At 33.3% G+C, this 20,327-nt stretch overlaps 1 protein-coding gene across 8 annotated transcripts in view; it reads right to left on the bottom strand.

The window, feature by feature from the left end:
* PALS2 (protein associated with LIN7 2, MAGUK p55 family member) overlaps nucleotides 1–20,327 on the bottom strand; it is a 135,645-nt gene that overhangs the window by 38,512 nt on the left and 76,806 nt on the right. For 7 of the 8 annotated variants that reach the window (XM_073898976.1, XM_073898975.1, XM_073898979.1 and 4 more), the window contains 4 exons: nucleotides 5,597–5,638; nucleotides 4,023–4,154; nucleotides 1,707–1,806; nucleotides 1,299–1,367 (listed from right to left, as the gene is read on the bottom strand). In XM_073898976.1, coding sequence (XP_073755077.1) covers nucleotides 1,299–1,367; nucleotides 1,707–1,806; nucleotides 4,023–4,154; nucleotides 5,597–5,638 — 343 coding nt within the window. The remainder of the gene's footprint in view (nucleotides 1–1,298; nucleotides 1,368–1,706; nucleotides 1,807–4,022; nucleotides 4,155–5,596; nucleotides 5,639–20,327) is intronic. The other variant, XM_025873034.2, reaches the window with a different exon arrangement.

The following is a 20,327-nucleotide window of genomic DNA, read 5'->3' as shown; positions in this document are numbered from 1 at the left end:
AATGCCTGTGCTTTATCATATAGTCTCTATCCATTAAAACCTTTCTTACCAATTCATCAGAAATAATTACTTTAACATATATAATCAAACTGCAAACTACCTTATGTAATTTGTTCAGCCAACTAGTGTGTATCAGATATAAAAGACAGTAGTATACCTAGTGTGGCTGCTTAAATAAGTCCCACAGAATGAGGATGCCCTTCCAATAATATAAATGAATAAATACTGTGTGTTGACTCAGCAAATACCAGTTTGATTAATAAAATGCATACAAACATACCGACAATTAAATTTTAAGATGAATTTATGTATAAAATGTTGGAACCATACTACTTTCAGTCAAAACACATTCCAAAATTAAATCTTAGTCAATGAGAAAATTATAAGTTTTCTATTTTTCAAGAAAGTGTACGAACATATATTTAATGAATAATAAGGTCAAAGGGGATTTGAAATAGTATATTACCTGTTATTAGGGTTATAACTCTAAATCTGCAGTAATAACACTCCTTCCTTAGGTTATTATCTGAACAGCAACTCTTTCTTTGCATAATTTCTCCAAAGAAGATTAAACCAATATTAAGGGAGAGTCTATTTTCCCCTTATTTTATTATTATTATTATTAAATATTATTTCCTTTATAGTATGTTATTTAGTTTATAACCAGTACAGAGGCAGCTCTGAAGTCTAGAAAGTACTCTAAAATTGTCAATTCCTTTCAGAAGGCCTTCTCAAAGAGCTGCATTTCATGCCTATCAGCCTCTAGAACTGAAAAGAATAACTATGGTAGCTGTCATATTTATCTTTCTTTAAGTCTAAAAGATTTAAGACAGAATCCTACTAGAACAGACTAAGATTTGTTTGGCCCAGTACTATTTTTCCAAAAGTATCATGGACAATGTTAAGGTAGAATATAGTTGTCCTTAATCATAACTCTTTTAGTATCTTCTGAAAGGCACTTCTTTAGAAATGATACATAAATTGTCATCAAAGTTCTCTGAATAAATATTTTTAACATTGTTCTTTCATTAATATAAGCATAAATCCTAACCAATCATTTTATTGCAAACTATACTAATAAATAAAAGACTCTGGTGACAGTATGAGTATATACAATATCAAAATTAAAATAATGTCTTCATATTATATTGTACCATGTGTTCAAGTGTCAGCCCCTTACAATTGGGTATTAATATGAATTACTTTCACTTAAAATTATATATTTAGAGTTTATGCCACATTAATTAATGATATAAAGCTACCTCACTTGGACTTTTCAAAAAGTATTTAAAACATACCTGCATTTCTGGTTGTGAGATACATCATCTTTTTCTTTTTTTTGCTACTTATGGTTCCACAAAAAGGTCCTGAAGGGTGACAAGACAAATGTAAGTTAAAACAGTATGTGAGAATATGATAAAAACTGCCCTGTGGTATTGTATAGTGGTGGGAGAATTACCTTTCCAGTGTTGTGTCCTACAAAGCAGAAGGGGGCAGAAGTGAGTTGAGCCACTAAATTCTGATACTATACCAGCAGGTGGCAGACAGGGATCAAAAAGTTTACTTTTGAGAGCGATACAACAAAGTAGACGGGATGGATTAATTTTAGATATAGTTTAAATAAATTCATTTGCTGATTCGATGAAAGAGGAAAAGAAAGGTGACCACAAAGGACTACTTGTTACACATTGTGTTGAGCTCATCACCTGAATTGTCCCAGTCTCTTCTAACAAATGCCTTTCTCTTCTCTTCCAGGAACTGGCTTGGGATGAGACCAGCGCTTCCTCCCTCTTTTACATGGCTAGCCTAGAATCAAATTAATGAATTATATATCTCAGTGATCAAAATTTGAGACCTTATCCTAATAAGTAGGACAATAGCAATAGTCAGTAGAAATATATCACATTTGCTCTTCAAAACTGACCTTGAGATTTCAATTAATGGCATCATCGGTTAAGATATTTAAACACGTTAGCACTAAGGAATCAACTGGTACCTAATCAATCTGCCATCTGGAATCAAAATTTTGGGACCAAAACGCAAAGGTATATAGGATCTTTAAATTACTACAACTTTTTATTTATAATGCTAAGTAAGTCAACAGAAAGGATAAATACTATTTTATGTGTTAAAAGAACATTTCATTAGCACCCTTAGTAAGGTATTTACTATCAACCTTAATCCTACTAGAGAGACAGAATCTGAATATCCTAAGTTTAAAATAGGTATAACTACATCTACTGTCAAGAAACTAAGTTTTGAAATCCAAAAAAGTGCTATTTCAAAATAGTGGCTAAAGAACTGGCTGCTAGTGGCTTATCCAACAAAGTTACGGTTTTTTATATTTACAGCTAGCACTGAAAAAATCTGGTATCATTTTTAGCCATTAAAATCCTAAAAAATAGAATTAAAGTAACAGATCACCAAATGCAGGAGGAGACTGAAATAATGGTGACAGGTTGAGCAGATGACATTCACAGAAAGGGGTAAAAAAAAAAAAAAAATTTCCTGGAAAAGTTCAATGAAGGAAACAGCTACAGAAAGAGTTTTTTGATGAGAGTTCTAGGAAATTCAGTGGAAACATCTGGAGATCATGGATTCTTTTTAATTCACCTATGTTTTAGTTCTCTCATTGCATAACGCACTTGTACATAATAATGTCTTAATTTAAATTTAAGGATCCATTAGGACTGTTCTTATCCTTGTTACTCATTCCCCCTTAGAAGCCAACATAACTTAAGAGAGCTAATGTGAGTTACTAATATCTCCATTTAATTTAGAGTTTAGTGCTAGGTCCTGGGTCCTTTCCTCATACACTTTTTAAAAAAATTTTTATTGTTATATGTTATATGTTAATCACCATACATTACATCTTTAGTTTTTGATGTAGTGTTCCATGATTCATTGTTTGTGCATGACACCCAGTGCTCCACGCAGAATGTGCCCTCTTTAATACCCATCACCAGGCTAACCCATCCCCCCCACCCCCTTCCCCTCTAGAACCCTGTTTGTTTCTCAGAGTCCATTGTCTCTCATGGTTCATCTCCCCCTCCAATTTACCCCCCTTCACTCCTCCCCTCCTTTTTTTTTTTTTTTTTAACATATATTGTATTATTTGTTTCAGAGGTACAGATCTGTGGTTGAACAATCTTGCACAATTCACAATGCTCACCATAGCACATACCCTCCCCAATGTCTATCACCCAGCCACCCCAATCCCTCCCACCCCCCACCATACACCTTGCTTTTTAATGAGACTCTTCTGATGGTTTAAGGGATTTTAGACTTTAGACTTTAGATTTTAGACTTTCCCATTTGTCAGTTTCTCCAGTTCTGAATACTGTGGGTATTAGACAGTGTAAACAATTACAAAATCAGACTTAATTCTGAAGGCTGTATTAGGGGAAAGGAAAAAGAACACAATTGCAGAGATCTTTAGAAAATGAAGTGGGGGAAAATACGATGATAACACACATCCCTTTCCATATATGCAGATTTCAATCCAAGAACAACTACACTAATCATAAAGCAAACCTTCATTTCTCAGTAACTGAGGGGAGGTAGGTAAACAGATTGAAGAGCTTATGAAATTATGTTTTATTTGCCATCAATGTACATAGAGGGAGAGGAGTCAAGAGAGAAAGACACTACTACACACACAGTAAAAGACTCTAGTTAAACAACAGCAAACACTGAGAAGGGATGACCCCAAGTGAGTTGTTCTTGCCCAACACCATATTGCACTACAGTCACTCATGTGGAAGAACCAACTGTTCTAATCCCTAAACCAATGGAATACCTCCACAGGCTAGTTAATTCTGCATTTATTAACAGCTACTCACAAATTCCCTCTCAATTTGATCTCCTGTCCACAAAATTAGCAGCCATGAAGCAGGAGCTGTTCATGCACGAAAAATCATCGGAACAAATGTTAATACCTTCTTCCTGAATATTCAGATATTGGCCAGATCTAAGATTGAAAATAAAAAAGGAGTTGAGGAAATTATGAGAAGCATACTAACCTGCCACCAGTTTGGATCTTCTCTGTTCACAATTTGAAGAATTTCTCCTTTTGAAAACTTCAATCCTGCTTCTTTGCAGGGTATCAGGTTATCATTGTATGGATTATAATCAAAATGACATTTCACAAACACCTAAAACACATAGCACAATTTAAAGTAGTATAGATGTATCATTTGTCACTAGATTTTTGAAATCTTTTTCAAATCACTGTGATTTAATTATAATTGACAATTTATTTAGTACTTCAACTAAGGACATTGTCCCACTCAAATAAAAATCAATTATTACACATTAATAATTTGGCATCAGAAAAGTAAATATTAGTACAATTAAAATTTTGTTTCTATTTTAATGTCTAATCTTAAACCAACAGTTTAACAATCATTTTACTCCATCATTCTTATACTTTCCCCCATCTTTTCACATGATTTTCTAACTAATGCTGCATAATTTTTATTCAATTAAATGCCACTTTCTGATTAATACCCAGCTGATTGAAGACATATATTTCAGATATAATAGGACTTTTTTGAGGGGGTACTTTTTGAAAGAGCCCAGAAACCAAAATTAAACAATGAAAGTTCATGTTCAAGTCAGATCTGAAATATATTTAGTAAAAAAAAAAAAATTTAAAAACCCAATTTTCATCACTGGTAATATATTTTTTATGATCACACAGATTTACACCGACCAAAACTTGTGTGGAAAACACTTTTCTGAAATCATCTTGCTCTGACTTAAATAATTAACATTAAATTAACTGTAAGAAAAACACTGAAAAGGCCCTGAAACTATTTTTCAATTTAAATTCACCGGACTACACAAATTTCTTTTAAATATGTTTTATTAATAAAAGTATTCCAGTTACCACTATTAGTTATCTCCAATAACTGGAATATTTTCCTTATTCACTTTAATGTAAATCCTAATACATTAAGCATTTTCAGTTTTTGAAGGCAAGTTCAGATTACTGTCTTAAAAGTTTTTTCATGCATATTTATAAAAACTCAAATTTTATCTACTGAAGAATTGACTTGGCATTAATCAGCAAGTAAACTTTAACAAGCAGAAAAGCACAAAATTAGTCAAAATAACATTGTTATCATACTTGTTATCATACTTCTATAAATGTAACCAAAGAAGATATTCAAGTAACACAAGCAGATACATAATATCATTAGTGTGGTAAAATGTAATGTGATGGATGCATATTAAAATAATTTAAAAAAACTAAGTTTGGGAACATGTGACAAAATTTTAGTTATTTACAATTAGATGATTTTGGTAGAAAGCATCTGGGATGTTATCAATAACTTTGGAAAGGCTATTATTTAAAAAATCAGTAAGCCAAATTTTTTTTGATATGCAATTTTAGAAATATCTAAAAAGCAAGCATACAAACAATATTAAGATTGCTAAAATGTGACAACTGGCTAACTTGAAAATGGCATGCAGCTCAATGTTTTGGCAATGGAAAAAGAAAACCCAAATTATTATTTATTCAAGGTAACTTTAGTTGGCTGATAAGACAGAAAAACGGAATACCAGAGAATGTCCTGGAATGACATCATACCTGACAGACGTGTGCTGGATGCCTCTCCATACTGATGCAACTCTAAAAATATATTTTTCATTGCATAAATAAAGCCAGACTTTTAAACTGATAATAAATTAACAAAATATAAACAAACTACTGGCCCATTTTATTACTTCACTCATTTGGTAAAGTAACTACTCTCCCCTCATTAATTGTCCATAGGGTATAACAACTGAAAATTATAAATGATAGAAGCAAAAAGGTAGAGGTGTTTGAGATGAGGCAGAGAAAAAGGATGGGTATGCAAAGTTTAAAAAAAATACTTGGATACTCCTTACTTCTCAAGAAAGCTGCACCAAATGAATAGTAAAAGCATCCTGTCATCTAACCAGGAACGTGTTTATCATTCTTATCTGTGGGACAACATACATTTTTGTATCCATAAGTTGAGATTTTCTGAGACAGTCTAAATTTCAAAAAATTATTCCCCTATTCCCATCAAATTGTTCTGGAAATGTCATTATTTGTGAAACAAAACACATCTCTCAATGTAAAATATTTCTAGAGGGAACAATGCTTATTATTTCATTTATTAAGCTAATTTTTGAACATTACTCTCATGCTCAAAAATTCAGATTAGCCTGGTTTTACTCTGACTTTTAAAATTCTGTCTGAAAAATCAATTAATCCAACCTTTGATCTAAAGATTTTGTAATGACCTTAAAGTCATTAGACATTTCACCAGATTAAGTATAATTATATTTTATTTTACTAAGTATATTGTAAAGTGTTTTACTAATAGACTACGGATGTTAATGGTTCATTCAGTATTAAGAAGTTATTAAACACAACCTACTAAAGTATTTCAATCTCCTATTCTTATCACTAAAAGAAAAAACTGACCGACAATCTAAAGTAGATGGAACAGAGAATGGGAAGTACAAATGGCTTTTAAACACAAGAGATATTCAACATCACTAAGAATAGAAATACGAATTAAAACTATATCATAACAATATTTTCTTCCTGCTGCATTAGGAGAAATCCAAATATCTGATAACATTCTATAGACGGGACTATGAGCCAAGAGGCATTTTCCTAACAGGCTAGTGGAGGATCTGGTTCAATCCCTTGCGAGAAAAATTTGACAATAGCTATCAAAATTACAAATGCAAAAATCTTCTCACCTACTAATCTACCTCTGGGAACGTATTAAACAGCAATGTTGCTCAGACATATGCAAAATGATTTATGTACAAGACTATTAACTACTAAATTAGTCCTAGTAGCAAAAGATTGGAAGCAACCTAATAGTTTAATAATAGGGAACTGGTTAAATAAATGATAAGTCTATATAATATAATACTATGCAGCTATTAAAAAGGGTGGGGAGGTGGTGATATGTGTCAAGAGGCAGTCTATGTACCAATAAGGAAAGATCCTAAAGATACACATTTAAGTGAAAAAAACCAAGTACTGTATATGCTATGTAAGCTTTTCACTGAAAAGGAGGTGGAACAGGAATAATAATATATAATTTTTAGTTACTTGCATATGAATAAAGAAACTCTAGAAAGATAAATTAACAGAATGGTTTCTTATAGGGAGTGAGCACTAGGTTTGTAGTGGATTATGAAAGAAATTTCAATTGAATACCTATTTATATCTCTTGAATTTTGAACCATGGGAATGATTCACCTATTTAAAAATTAAATTCTCATGGTAATAAATATAAGATAAAATGACTCATGCTTCTGACTAAGATGAACCAATAAAGAACTTTCCAACTTGAAACAACTAAAATATTGGACAAAATTTGACAAAACGTTTTTTTAAACATCAGGTAATGAAGTCAGTGATCCCTAAAAAATGGAAACAAACAAGATAAACTATTCAGTTGCCCCTGATAACTGCACTGAGAAAGTTCCCAGGTTGCAACTAAGGAAGGAAGAATCTCAGTAGAGCCTGTGTGGTCTCCAAGTTGAGGAGATGAGCTGGGCAACCAGGGAGATCAAGGTGGCTGCAGCGTACAGAACAGAGTAATCAGTGAGGAAAGGGCTGCACACTCAAGAGTTGCAGAACACTCCCTCTAGTTTTCAGGAGACTACTGATCAGTGCATGGGTATGAGGAAACTAAGTCAGGTAAAGAACCAGCATGATAAGCAGCAGTATCAGCAGGTCATACGGGGTCAGGAATAATTTCTTTTCTCAACAAGGTGAGTGGAAAAATCTCATAATTCATGAGGCACTGAGTAGTTGGAAGGATTATGCCCCAAGCTTAATCCCGCTCTGATTGTACCTAACAAAGCTTAAAAAGCAAGATCTGAAATGATCAAACTGCCCCAAGTAACTTCAGTAGCCTAGAACAAAGTTTAAGAATTTTCCAAGAATACAAAAATATCAAGCATTCCACAAGGTAAAATTCATAATGTCTAACAACAACCAATCAAAAATAACCAGGCATGCAAATAAGCAGGAAAATATAATTTAAAATGTGGAGAAAAATCAATTACGAGTGATTCAGAAATGATAAACATGATCAAATTAGTAGAGGAGGACATTAAAATAGTTACTTTAACTTTACATATTGTATTCTTAGGTTCAAGAAGCTAGAGGAAGGCCTAGGCATATTAGGTAGAAACATGGCAGATATAAAAAAAAAAAAAAAAAAGACTCCTGGGTGGCTCAGTTGGTTAAGCGACTGCCTTCGGCTCAGGTCATGATCCCGGAGTCCTGGGATCGAGTCCCACATCGGGCTCCCGGCTCAGCGGGAAGCCTGCTTCTCCCTCTGACCTTCTCCCCTCTCATGCTGTTTCTCTCTCTCTCTCTAATAAATAAATAAAATCTTTAAAAAAAAAAAAGACTCAATTTATATTTCTAGAGATGAAAACCAAAATATCTAAGATGGAAGAAGAAGTGACTAACAGATTAGACACTGAAGAAAATAAACTTGAAGATACAGCAATAGAAACTAAGATAAAAAACAGGGAAGTAACAAGATTGAAATAAATGAAGAGTATCACAGAGTAATGGGACAACTTCAAGGAGCCTAATATATGTGGAAATGATGTCACCAAAGGACAGAAGAAATGGGAAAAGAAAAATAATCTGAAGAGGTAATAGTCAAAATGTTTCCAAATTTGATGAAAGAATGCAACCCCCCCCATTCATCCGTATCTTAAACCTATACAGAAACTCATACACTAAACGGATCCTAGAGCTAGGTGTAAAGCATAAAACTGTACAACTTTTAGGAAAAAGAAATCGAAGAAAATCTTTATGACGTTAGATTATACAAAAATATTTTACACAGAACAATACAAGCATGATCTGTAAAAGAAAAACATGGAAAAGTCGGACTTCATCAAAATTAAGAACTTCTGCTCTTTGTATTACACTGTTAACAGAATGAAAAGACAAGCCTTTTCACTGTGAGAAAATCCTTATAAATCATAATTCTGATTTGTATTCAAAATAAAGAACTTTCAAAACTAAATAAAAAATCTCAATAAAAAATAGGTAAGATTTGAAGACAATCACCAAAACAGACATAAAAAAAAATAAAAACATGAAAAGATGCTCAATATTTAGTCATCAGGAAAATAAAAATTAAAATCATATTGAGTTATCAGTACACATTTATATGGGTGTCTAAAATTATAAGGACTGACCATACCAAATGTTGGAATATGTACAGTAGCTGAAACTCTCATAAAATGCTGGGGGGAATGTATACTGGTACAACCACTTCTGAAAATAGTTCGGCCACTTCTCTGAAAGTTCAACATATACCTACTATGACCCAATCCTTCAATTCCTAGATATTCACCCAAGGGACTTACATGTAAATGTCCACAGCATCTTTATTTATAATAGCCTCAAAGTGGAAACAACAAAAATGTTCATATTGTTGTTTTTATCCAGTTTTGTTAATGGATAAACAAACTATGGTATAGCCAAGCAACGGAATATTACTCAAGAGAAAGGAATCAACTACTGACACACATAAAAAGATGGATGAATCCCAAAAGAATTATGCTGAAGGAAGATTAAAAAAATAAACAGCAAAGATGATTCATGTTGCATGCTTCCATTTATATAAAAATAAGGAAAATGTAAACTAAACTATAGTGACAGAAAGCAGAGCAGTGCTTGCCTGGAATGCAGTGGGGGAGGGAAAAGGAGGAAAGGATTATCAATGGATACAAAGAAACTTCTGGAGGTGCTATATATATATATTGTCTTGATTATGTTGATGGTTTCACAAGTACGTATATCTACATTTATCAAATTGTATACTTTAAATATATGCTATTTATATAAGCTTTATCTCAAAGATATATTTTAGAAGTAAATATAAAAATTTCAGAAGTACTGAAAAAATAAAATATTACACAGGACTATGCTGGGCCTATACAAAGGATAATAATTAGTAAGAGAAAAGAAATTAAATAGATGAAATGGCTGTAGAAATAGCTCTACCATGACCCTTATGTTAAATCAAAAGGTGGTTGGAAATTTGGGAATACATCGTCTGAACATAGTGTAAGAGTTCCTTACACACCCTCAGTGTCAACACGTATTTTCAGGTCCATTTGAATTTGCAATTAGAACAAGTGACAAGGTGGCGAATGCAGTGATAGTTGCTATGAAGTTCACTATGACAATAGCAGAGATGATTAAGGAAGGATGTTATTTTTCTAAAGATTTTCAAAGTACATGAACTCAGCCTACTCAATTAAATGCAGCCACACACACATTTTCAATCAGCAGGGAGGCTAGAATATATGTTTATTTAAAAAAAGTTCTGAGGGGCAATTCACACTCCTATTTGGTAAATATCCATCTGTGGGCCACAAATTTAAGCTTCTGTCAAAAAAATTATTTAAAAAATCTATTAAACTGGACTGTTCAGAATTATACTACTAATAATTATTCTTAATTTATATCACACTAAATCACTGGTTCATGCAAAGCCTATTTTTATTTTATTCCTTTTAAAACTGTGATAAACAGCCATACACTTGTACCCAAAACAGAGGCTAGAACCTTAAGGGGTCCTCCTGCTCTCACTCCATTCCATTTCATCACCCTGGCTTCCCCAGCTAAGGTAACCCTTACCCTGAATCGTGTGTTAACTCTTTGCTTTCCTTTCATATAGTTTTATTGTGCAAATATATGCATTCTTTAAAAGTATGCATTTAGTTAAACATAAAAAATTATATCACACCATAGCATATAATCTTTTGGAATTTATATACTTCTTAACATGAACATGTTTCCAGCTGTACATACATATGAACTGCTCTAGGATATTACTGTGTTTCGGTATACATGAACACTCAACTCTGATAATGCTAAACTCCCCGCCCCTGCCCCCTGTGGTTATGCCAATTTACACTGCCACCAGCAGTGTAGAAGTGATACTGTAGAGTCACATGTACGCTTTTTGCCAACTGATTGTTATAAAATGGTATTCTACACTGTGATTTTTAATATCTCTTCATATGTTCACTGTCTCCTTTTACTTGATTTGTGTACGTAAAGTGAAACAGGAACACAACTTCATATGTTATCCCTATTAATAACCAGTTTCATTCATTGAATAGTTTCTCTTCTCACTGAAAGATATATCATCTTAACAAAATAGTACATGTGTTAGCTCTCTTTCTGAACTCTCTATTCTATCAATCATTCTATCTGCTCTTATGCCAATACCATGATGGTATCTTAAATCCTATATATTAGTAATGCCCCATTCCTGCTTTTCTGCCTCAGAAGTGTATGGGCTATTCATCCTATCAAATACTATGAAAAATCTTATTAGAATTTTGTTGAATATAAAAGTCAATTTGAAGAAAACTGACACCTTCAAAATATTGTCTTCTTGTCCATGAACATATCTGTTTATTTAGATCTTCATCATAATGTGTGTTTGTGTGTGTAGAGGCCTCGAATATTTTTGATAGATTTATTTCTAGACATAAATGTGACATTCTCTGACTCTACTGTAAATGATGTTTGTCTTAGTTACATACTTTGATGTTTGTTGATGACATACAGAAATGCAACTGACTTCTGTATATTAATCTTATTTTCAAATATCTTGCTAAACTCATTTCTATTAATTTATAGTCTTGGGGACGTTCTATGCAAAAAAATATCATTTGAAAATAGTAAATTTTATTTTCTTTCTGAACTTTTTGCTTCTATAATTTGTCTTTTTGGGCTTATGAAACTTTCAGTAAAATATTAAATTGAAGTGGTGTAAGTGAACATCCTTCTCTAGTTCTTACTTTTTGTAACTAGGCAAAGACTTTATCAATCCTTCTTTTAAACTTTGTATTGTGGCTTCTTTGGTTTAATTAACTACAAACAAATAATTGTGTATATGCAATAATTAAAAAACAGCAGTGTCCAAGGGCCTCAGAATTTACAATATTATACGTTTCTGTATTTCATCATTCTGTATCCATTTGCCCTAAACAAAATTTTTTAAGCAGTCAAAATTATTGAAGTTTTATTATTTTAAAAATAATTCTAGTCAATTATTTGCCTAATTATTGAAAGCCCCATCAAAACTCTGAACAAGATCACCCTTCTCCCCAATAGCAAGTGGTGCTTTTCCATTCAGCTTCTGCCAGTGTCCTTAAGCTTCTCAATACCAAGTTGGTCTAAGCCAGGTGGCATTTTTGTCAAGGGTTGTGTCTCAGCATGGCTGGTAATGGTAAAAGTGTTTGCTACCAGAGACGTCTGAGCATTAGGGTTGTTAAAGTAAGTAGATAACCATTCCCTAGTTTGCAAATACACTTAACTTCTTTAATATCAGAGATACTGCTTATTCTTAGTTTCTTTAAGGAGAACTGAAAATTTTTATCACTTATTGTAACAGATATTTCTTGTATCATCTGTTACTCTATATACCATCTCAAGGCTTTTTTTTTTTTTTAACCAATGCACAATTATGTCTGAAGTTTGGCAAGTTTCTCTTCGTTTATGGTAGGTTCTTTGATGTTGTTGGAATGGAAATGAGGCTTCCTGGGGGAGTAGGGTTGTACTAGAGTCTTAGGCAGACTACCTGAGGGTCTAGTTCCTGATGTTAAAGAGAATGATTCTAATATTCAACTATTCAGAATAATGTTTTCTTTAGTGTTTTTTATAAAAATAAGAGTAAGGAGCTTCCCTTCTGTTCTCAATTTACTAGTCATTTTTTTTTTTAAATCATGACTATGTATTGAATTTTGTCAAATTCTTTATTGAAGTTTTTCTCTTAAATCTGTTAATGTGCTTGGTTTCACACTGATTTCCAATATGAAATCATCCTAGCATCCATGGGATAAATCCAATTTGAACATGTCCTCTTATCTTTTTTGTGTATCATTAAATTTCATTTGCTATTATTTTGTTAAGAATTTTTACATGCAGGGGCGCCTGGGTGGCTCAGTCGTTAAGCATCTGCCTTCGGCCCAGGTCATGATCCCAGGATCCTGGGATCGAGCCCCGCTTCGGGGTCCCTGCTCGGCGGGAAGCCTGCTTCTCCCTCTCCCACTCCCCCCGTTTGTGTTCCCTCTCTCGCTGTGTCTCTGTCAAATAAATAAAATCTTAAAAAAAAAAAAAGAATTTTTACATGCATATGCAACTGCAATTTTTCTTAAAATATTTTTGGTACCTACATCATGGTGGCCTTAAAGATGAGTAAGAGAATTCCTATCAGTTTGGCCTTAATGAACAAATGGAATTATCAACAGCCTTTGGGAATTAAACCTTTACGTAAGTTGAAGAACCTCAGAATTAGCTACAATTTCTAATTTACCTTGGTCTCAAATTTATAATTATAGATTCTTAGATCTCATGAAAAATTTTGACTTTTATAAGCACCTCAATTATTCTGATAAAAATGATCTACTGATCATGCTCTGAGAAACACCACCTGGCAGGGAGAGCTCCTGGCTCCCTTCTGCTCTCACAGCAGTCCAGAGGGATAGGCACATGAGGACTACATGATGGAGCTTCTAGTGAAAGAGCTGAAGAGGCTAAATGCTCTTGCCTCCCCATAGCTTCCCTTAGGAAAATGACCATAGTTTGTCCAGGACAGGTATTGTTCCAACATAATTAGTAATCATTTCCTTATTCACTTTAAAAAATAACCCAATTTAGACATGTTTTGGCTCACCTTTGGAAGCCTTCATGTTATAGTCTTTTTTCTTTTTTATGATAGATAGTCCTGAGAACTGCCTCAGGCTTAGATGACCTCTCCTAACCCATTTACATCTTTTCTCCCAGTTCTAAAGGCTAAAATAAAAGAGTTTGAGTAGGCATGGGACGGGAATAAATTTAAGCCTGACAGGACTAAAGATCCTTGCATCTTACACTATTCAGACCAGTTCACCAGGTGCAGAATCTAGAAAGGAATTTGAGCCAAAGTGCTAACATGTAACATATTAATATTATAAAAATGTATCTTGCCTTTAAAAGTCCATGATAGCCTTGGTAAACCAGTAAGAATTCTGATTTAAACCACAGGGGGGAAAAATCTTCCTAATTAACACAACACATAATAAAAAAATAATAAATCTTAGGTTCTACTTTTCCAATCTATTCAAGTCCAAATGGAAATGTGCCACTTGAGAAATACAGGAGGTCTGAGAGGTACTAGTGATGTGAAATGTCTAATTTCAAATACCTTTTCTTTCATGATTCTTTTCTTGGTGCTGGGGAACAGGGGCCACTACACTGCAGGGCACTACAGGACTGCTTCTTTATAAAGCCATTACCCTCAAAGAACAGGAGACATAGTTAACTTTCCTAACACAGAGAAACAGGCACAGAGACTTAGACAAAATGAGAAGACAGAGGAATTTGTACCAAATGAAAGAAAAAGACAAAGCCACAGCGGGAGATCTAAGTGAAACAGATTTAAGTAACATGCTTGATAAAGAATTTTAAGCAATGATCATAAGGATACTCAATGGACTTGAGAAGAGAGTGGAGGACATCAGTGAAACCATTAAGAAAGAGATCAGGAATAATACAGTAGAGATCAAAGGCTCAATAAATAAAGTAAAAAATATGTTTGATGGAATGAACAGCAGGCTGGAAGAAACAAAGGAATGAATTAATAACCTAGAAGACAGAGTAATGGAAAGTACGCTGAACAAAAGAGAGAAAAAAGAATTATGCAAAATGAGAACAGACTTAGGGAACTCAGTGACTCCATCAAATGTAATAACATTTATATTATAGAAGTCCCAGAAGAAGGAGAGGAAAGGGGGCAAAGAATTTATCAGGAGAAATAATAGCTGAAAACTTCTCTAATCTGGGGAAGGAAACAGATGTCCAGATCTAGGAGGCACAGAGAACCCCCAACAAAATCAAAGCAGATCCACACAAAGACATGCTGTAATTAAAATGGAAAAATAAAGTGAAAAAGAAAAAATATTAAGAGCAACAGGACAAAAGAAGACAGTTACATATGAAGGAAACCCTATAAGGCTATCAGTGAATTTTTCAGCAGAAACTTTCCACGCCAGAAAGGAGTGCCATGATATATCCAAAATGCTGAATGGGAAAAACCTGCAGCCAAGAATACTCTATCTAGCAGGGCTATCATTTAGAATAGAAGGAGAGAGAGATTTTCCCAGACAAATAAAAACTAAAGAAGTTCATGATCACTAAACCAACCCTGCAAGAAAAATGAAAGGGAACTCTTTGAGTGGAAAGACCAAAAATGACAGTATGAAGGTAGAAAACAAAAAAGCAGTTTTTGAATATTCAAAGAATATTCAATATTTTGAATAATCACAGAAGTGAGTATTTCTGTGAAAAATCAGTCAAGGAACTCACAAAATAAAAAGATGTAAATTAACACACCATATATCTAAAACATGGGTAGGAGAAGAGTAAAGAATGGATTCAAACATAAACAATCATGAATTTAATATAGACTACTATATGCAGAAGATGTTATACAGAAACCTAATGGTAACCACAAATCAAAAACCACTAATGAATATGCAAAGAATAAAGAGAAAGAAATCCAAATATATCACTAAGAAAACCAGCAAACCATGAACGACAAGAAAGGATCAGAGAAAATGTTCAGAAACAACCATAAAACAAGTAATAAAATGGCAATAAATACATATCTATCAATAATTACTTAACCTGTAAAAGGCCTAAACACTCCAATCAAAAGACATAAAGTGACAGAATGGATTAAAAAAACAAGACCCATCTATATGCTGCCTACAAGAAAGTCATTTTAGACATAAAAACACCTGCCTATTGAAACTGAGGGGACAGAGAAACATTTATCATGCAAACGGATGTCAGAAGAATGCAGTAGTAGCAATACTTACGTTGGACAAAAGATTTTAAAACAAAAACTATAACAAGAGACAAAGAAGAGCACTATGGAATAATAAAAGAGAGAATCCAACAAGAAGATATAACAATTTTAAGTATTTATGTACCTACTATGGGCACACCCAAATACATAAAACAGTTAATAACAAACATAAAGGAAGTAATAATAATACAATAATAGTAGAGAACTTTAACACCCCACTTACATCAATGGAAGGATCATCTAAACAGAAAATCAACAAGAAAACAATGGCTTTGAGTGACACAATGGACCAGATGGATTTAACAGATATATTCAGAAAATTCCACCCTATAACAGAAGAATACACATTCTATTCAAGTGCACAGGGAATATTCTCCAGAACTGATCACATATTAGACCACAAAACAAGCCTCAACAAATTAAAAAAGATCAAAGTTATACCATGCATCTTTTCGACCACACTATTATAAAACTAGACGTCAACCATAAGAAAAAACCTGGAAAGACTATAAATACACGAAAGTTAAATAACATGATACTAAACAATGAATAGATCAATCAGGAAATCAAAGAAGAAATTTAAAAATACATGGAAACAAATGAAAATGAAAACATAATGGTACAAAACCTTTGGGACGCAGCAAAAGCATTTCTAAGACTAAGTTTACAGCAATACAGGCCTACCTCAAGAAGAAAAATCTCAAACAACCTAACGTTACACCTAAAGGAACTAGGAAAAGAACAAACAAAACCTAAAATCAGAAGAAGGAAGGATATAATAAGGACTAGAGCAGAAATAAATGATATGGAAACTAAAAAAAACAATAGATCAATGAAACCAGGAGCTGGTTCTTCAAAAAAACAAAAAGAACAAAAACAAAAAAACAATAAAACTGATAAACCACCAGCCAGACTTATCAAGAAAAAAAGAGAAAAGACCCAAATAAAATCACAAATGAGAGAGAATAATAAACCCCACAAAAATACAATTATAAGAGAATATTAAGAAAAATTATATGCTAACCAATTGGACAACTTAGAAGAAGTGGATAAATTTCTAGAAACATATAACCGACCAAAACTGAAGCAGGAAAAAATAGAAAATTAGAAATAGAAAATTTGAACAATTACCAGTAACAAAATTGAATCAATAATTAAAAAACTCCCAACAAACAAAAGTCCAAGACCAGAGGGTTTCACAGGCAAATTCTGCCAAACACTGAAAGAAGAATTAATATCTTTTCTTCTCAAACTATTCCAAAAAAGAGAAAAGGAAGGAACACTTCCAAATTCACCCTATAATGCCAGCATTACCCTGATACCAAAATTAGATAAAGACACCACAAAAAAAAGAGAACTACAAGCCAAGATCTCTGATGAACATAAATGCAAATATCCTCAACAAAATACTAGCAAACCAAATCCAACAATACATTAATAAAATCACTCACCACGACCAAGTGGGATTTATTCCTGGGTTGCAAGAGTGGTTCAAAATTCACTATCAGTCAACATGACATGTCACATCAATAAGAAAGGATAAGAACCATATGATCATTTCAACAGCCACTGAAAAAGCATTTGACAAAGTACAACATCCATTCATGATAAAATTCCTCAACAAAGTAGGTTTGGAAGGAACATACCACGACATAATAAAGGCCATATATGAAAAGACACAGCTAATATCATCTTCAGTGGGGACAAACTGAGAGCCTTTCCCCTAAGATCAGGAACAAAACAAGGATGTTCACTGTCACCACCTTTATTCAACATAGTATTGGAAGACCTAGCCACAGCAATCAGACAACAAAAATTAAATCAGCAAGGAAGAAGTCAAACTTTCACTGTTTGCAGATGACACGATACTATATAAAGAAAACCCAAAAGACTCCAACAAAAAAACTGGGAGAACTGATTAACAAATTCATTAAAGCCACAGGATACAAAATCAATCTACAGAAATCTGTTGTATTTCTACACACCAATAATGAAGCAGCAGAAAGAGAAATTAAGAAAATAATCCCATTTACAAATGCACCAAAATTAATAAGATACCTAGAAATAAACCTAGCCAAAGAGGTGAATGACTTGTATTCTGAAAACCATAAAACAATGATGAAAGAAATTAAGGATGATATAAAGAAATGGAAGGACATTCCATATTACGAATTAGAAGAAAAAACATTGTTAAAATGTCTATACTACCCAATCTACACATTTAATGCAATCCCTATCAAAATACCATCAGCATTTTTCACAGAGCTAAAACAATTAATCTTAAAATTTATATGGAACCACAAAAGACCCCGAATAGCCAAAGTAATATTGAAAAAGGAAAGCAAAGCTGGATGCATCTGAATTCCAGACTTCATGTTATATTACAAAGGTGTAGTAATCAAAACGGTATGGTACTGGCACAAAAACAGATGCATAGATAAATAGAACAGAATAGAAAATCCAGAAAGAAATCCACAATTATATGGTCAGTTAATCTTTTGACAAAGCAGGAAAGAATATCCAATGGGAAAAAGTCTCTTCAACAAATAGTTACGGGAAAACAACCACTTTCTTACACCCTTTCTTATACAAAAATAAATTCAAAATGGATTAAAGACCTAAATGTGAGACCTGAAATCATAAAAATCCTAGGAAAGAGCACATGACATTGGCCATAACAACTTTTTTCTAGATAGGTCCCCTAAGGCAAGGAAAACAAAAGCAAAACTAAACTATTGGGACTCCATCAAAATAAAAAGCTTCTGCACAGCAAAGGAAACCATCAACACAACTAAAAGGCAACCTACAGAATGGGAGAAGATATCTGCAAATGGCATATCCAATAAAGGGTTAGTATCTAAAATACATAAAGAACTTATAAAACCACCCCGAACCAAATAATCCAATTAAAAAAAATGAACAGACATTTCTCCAGAGAAAACATACAGATGGCCAACACACACATGAAAAGATGCTCAATATCATTCATCATCAGGGAAATGCAAATCAAAACTATAATGAAATAGCACATTACACCTGTCAAAATAGCTAAAATCAAAAACACAAGAAACAAGTGTTGATGAGGTTGTGGAAAAAAAGGAACCTTCTTGGCACTGTTGGTGGGAATGCAAACTGGTGCAGCCACTGTGGAAAACAGTATGGAAGTTCCTCAAGAAGTTAAAAATAGAACTACCCTATGATACAGCAATTGCACTACTGGATATTTACCCAAAGAATACAAAATCACCAATGCAAAGGATACAGGCACCTCTATGTTTACAGCAGCTTTATTCACAATAGCCAAGGTATGGCAGCAGCCCAAGTGTCCATCAATTGATGAATGGATAAAGAAGATGTGGTACACACACACACACATATACATATATATAATGAAATATTATTCAGCCATAAAAAAGAATGAAATTTTGCCATTTGCAATGGCATGGATGGAGCTAGAGAGTATAATCCTAAGTGAAATAAGTCAGTCAGAGTAAGACAAATGCCTTATGATTTCACTCATATGTAGAATTTAAGAAACAAACAAACAAGCAAAAGGAAAAAAAAGACAGAGAGAGAAACCAAGAAACAGACTCAAATATAGAGAACAAACTGGTTACCAGAGGGTAGGTGGGTAGGGAGATGAGTGAAATAGGTGATGGGGATTAAGGAGGGCACTTGTCATGTTGAACACCAGGTGATTAAAATAAAAACTTAAAAAAAATGTATACATTTTGTCCTATCCTTCAAAGAACTATGTGAAACAGGTACTCAACATGTTTTTTTCAAAGAATTGTATGGAAATATAAAAACTAGACTTTTAAGTTCTCATATTGAAAAGATCACTGGCAGTATCTTATGTGAAAACTTACCATTTCACTTACTCATGAAACAATAAATTTGTGGAATGAAGTTGAATAATTAAAGGTATCAATCTAAAACATTGATATTTCCTATTTCTACATTATCTAGTCCTTTAAACCCTCTCCTCAGTTCCAACACTCCCACTATGATTGCCAAATCTTTTTCTGCAATTACTTTATTACATTTCTTTCTTTACAATTCTATTATACCATCACTACTTCATCACCACCATCACGACAACAGCAGCAGCTACTTTTTGAGTGCTATGTGCCAGGCGCTGCTGAGAGCTTTACATGAACTAAATCATTTAATCCTCATAACATCTTCTGAGAAAAGAAATATTATCCCTAACTATATATATGAGACAATGAAGCACAGAGAGGCTAAGTGGTAGCATTGGTATTTGAACCCAAACAGTGTTAACCTTCTTTTAGAGTTGCCTCTCAGAAATCACCTCACACCTCCAAAGTTCTGCTTCCAGGTTACAGGATATCAGATACCACTTCTCTCCTTTTGGAAATTCACTCAACATGATGAAACTAGATGATCACTGTCATT

The sequence above is a fragment of the Callorhinus ursinus genome, unplaced genomic scaffold (assembly GCF_003265705.2).
Source record: "Callorhinus ursinus isolate GAN/ISIS: 27379988/994484 unplaced genomic scaffold, GSC_fseal_2.0 scaffold12, whole genome shotgun sequence".
NCBI classification, from domain to species: Eukaryota; Metazoa; Chordata; class Mammalia; order Carnivora; family Otariidae; genus Callorhinus; species Callorhinus ursinus.
Note: the sequence above shows the minus strand (reverse complement) of the source record. Positions and strands in the feature narration are given on the sequence as shown.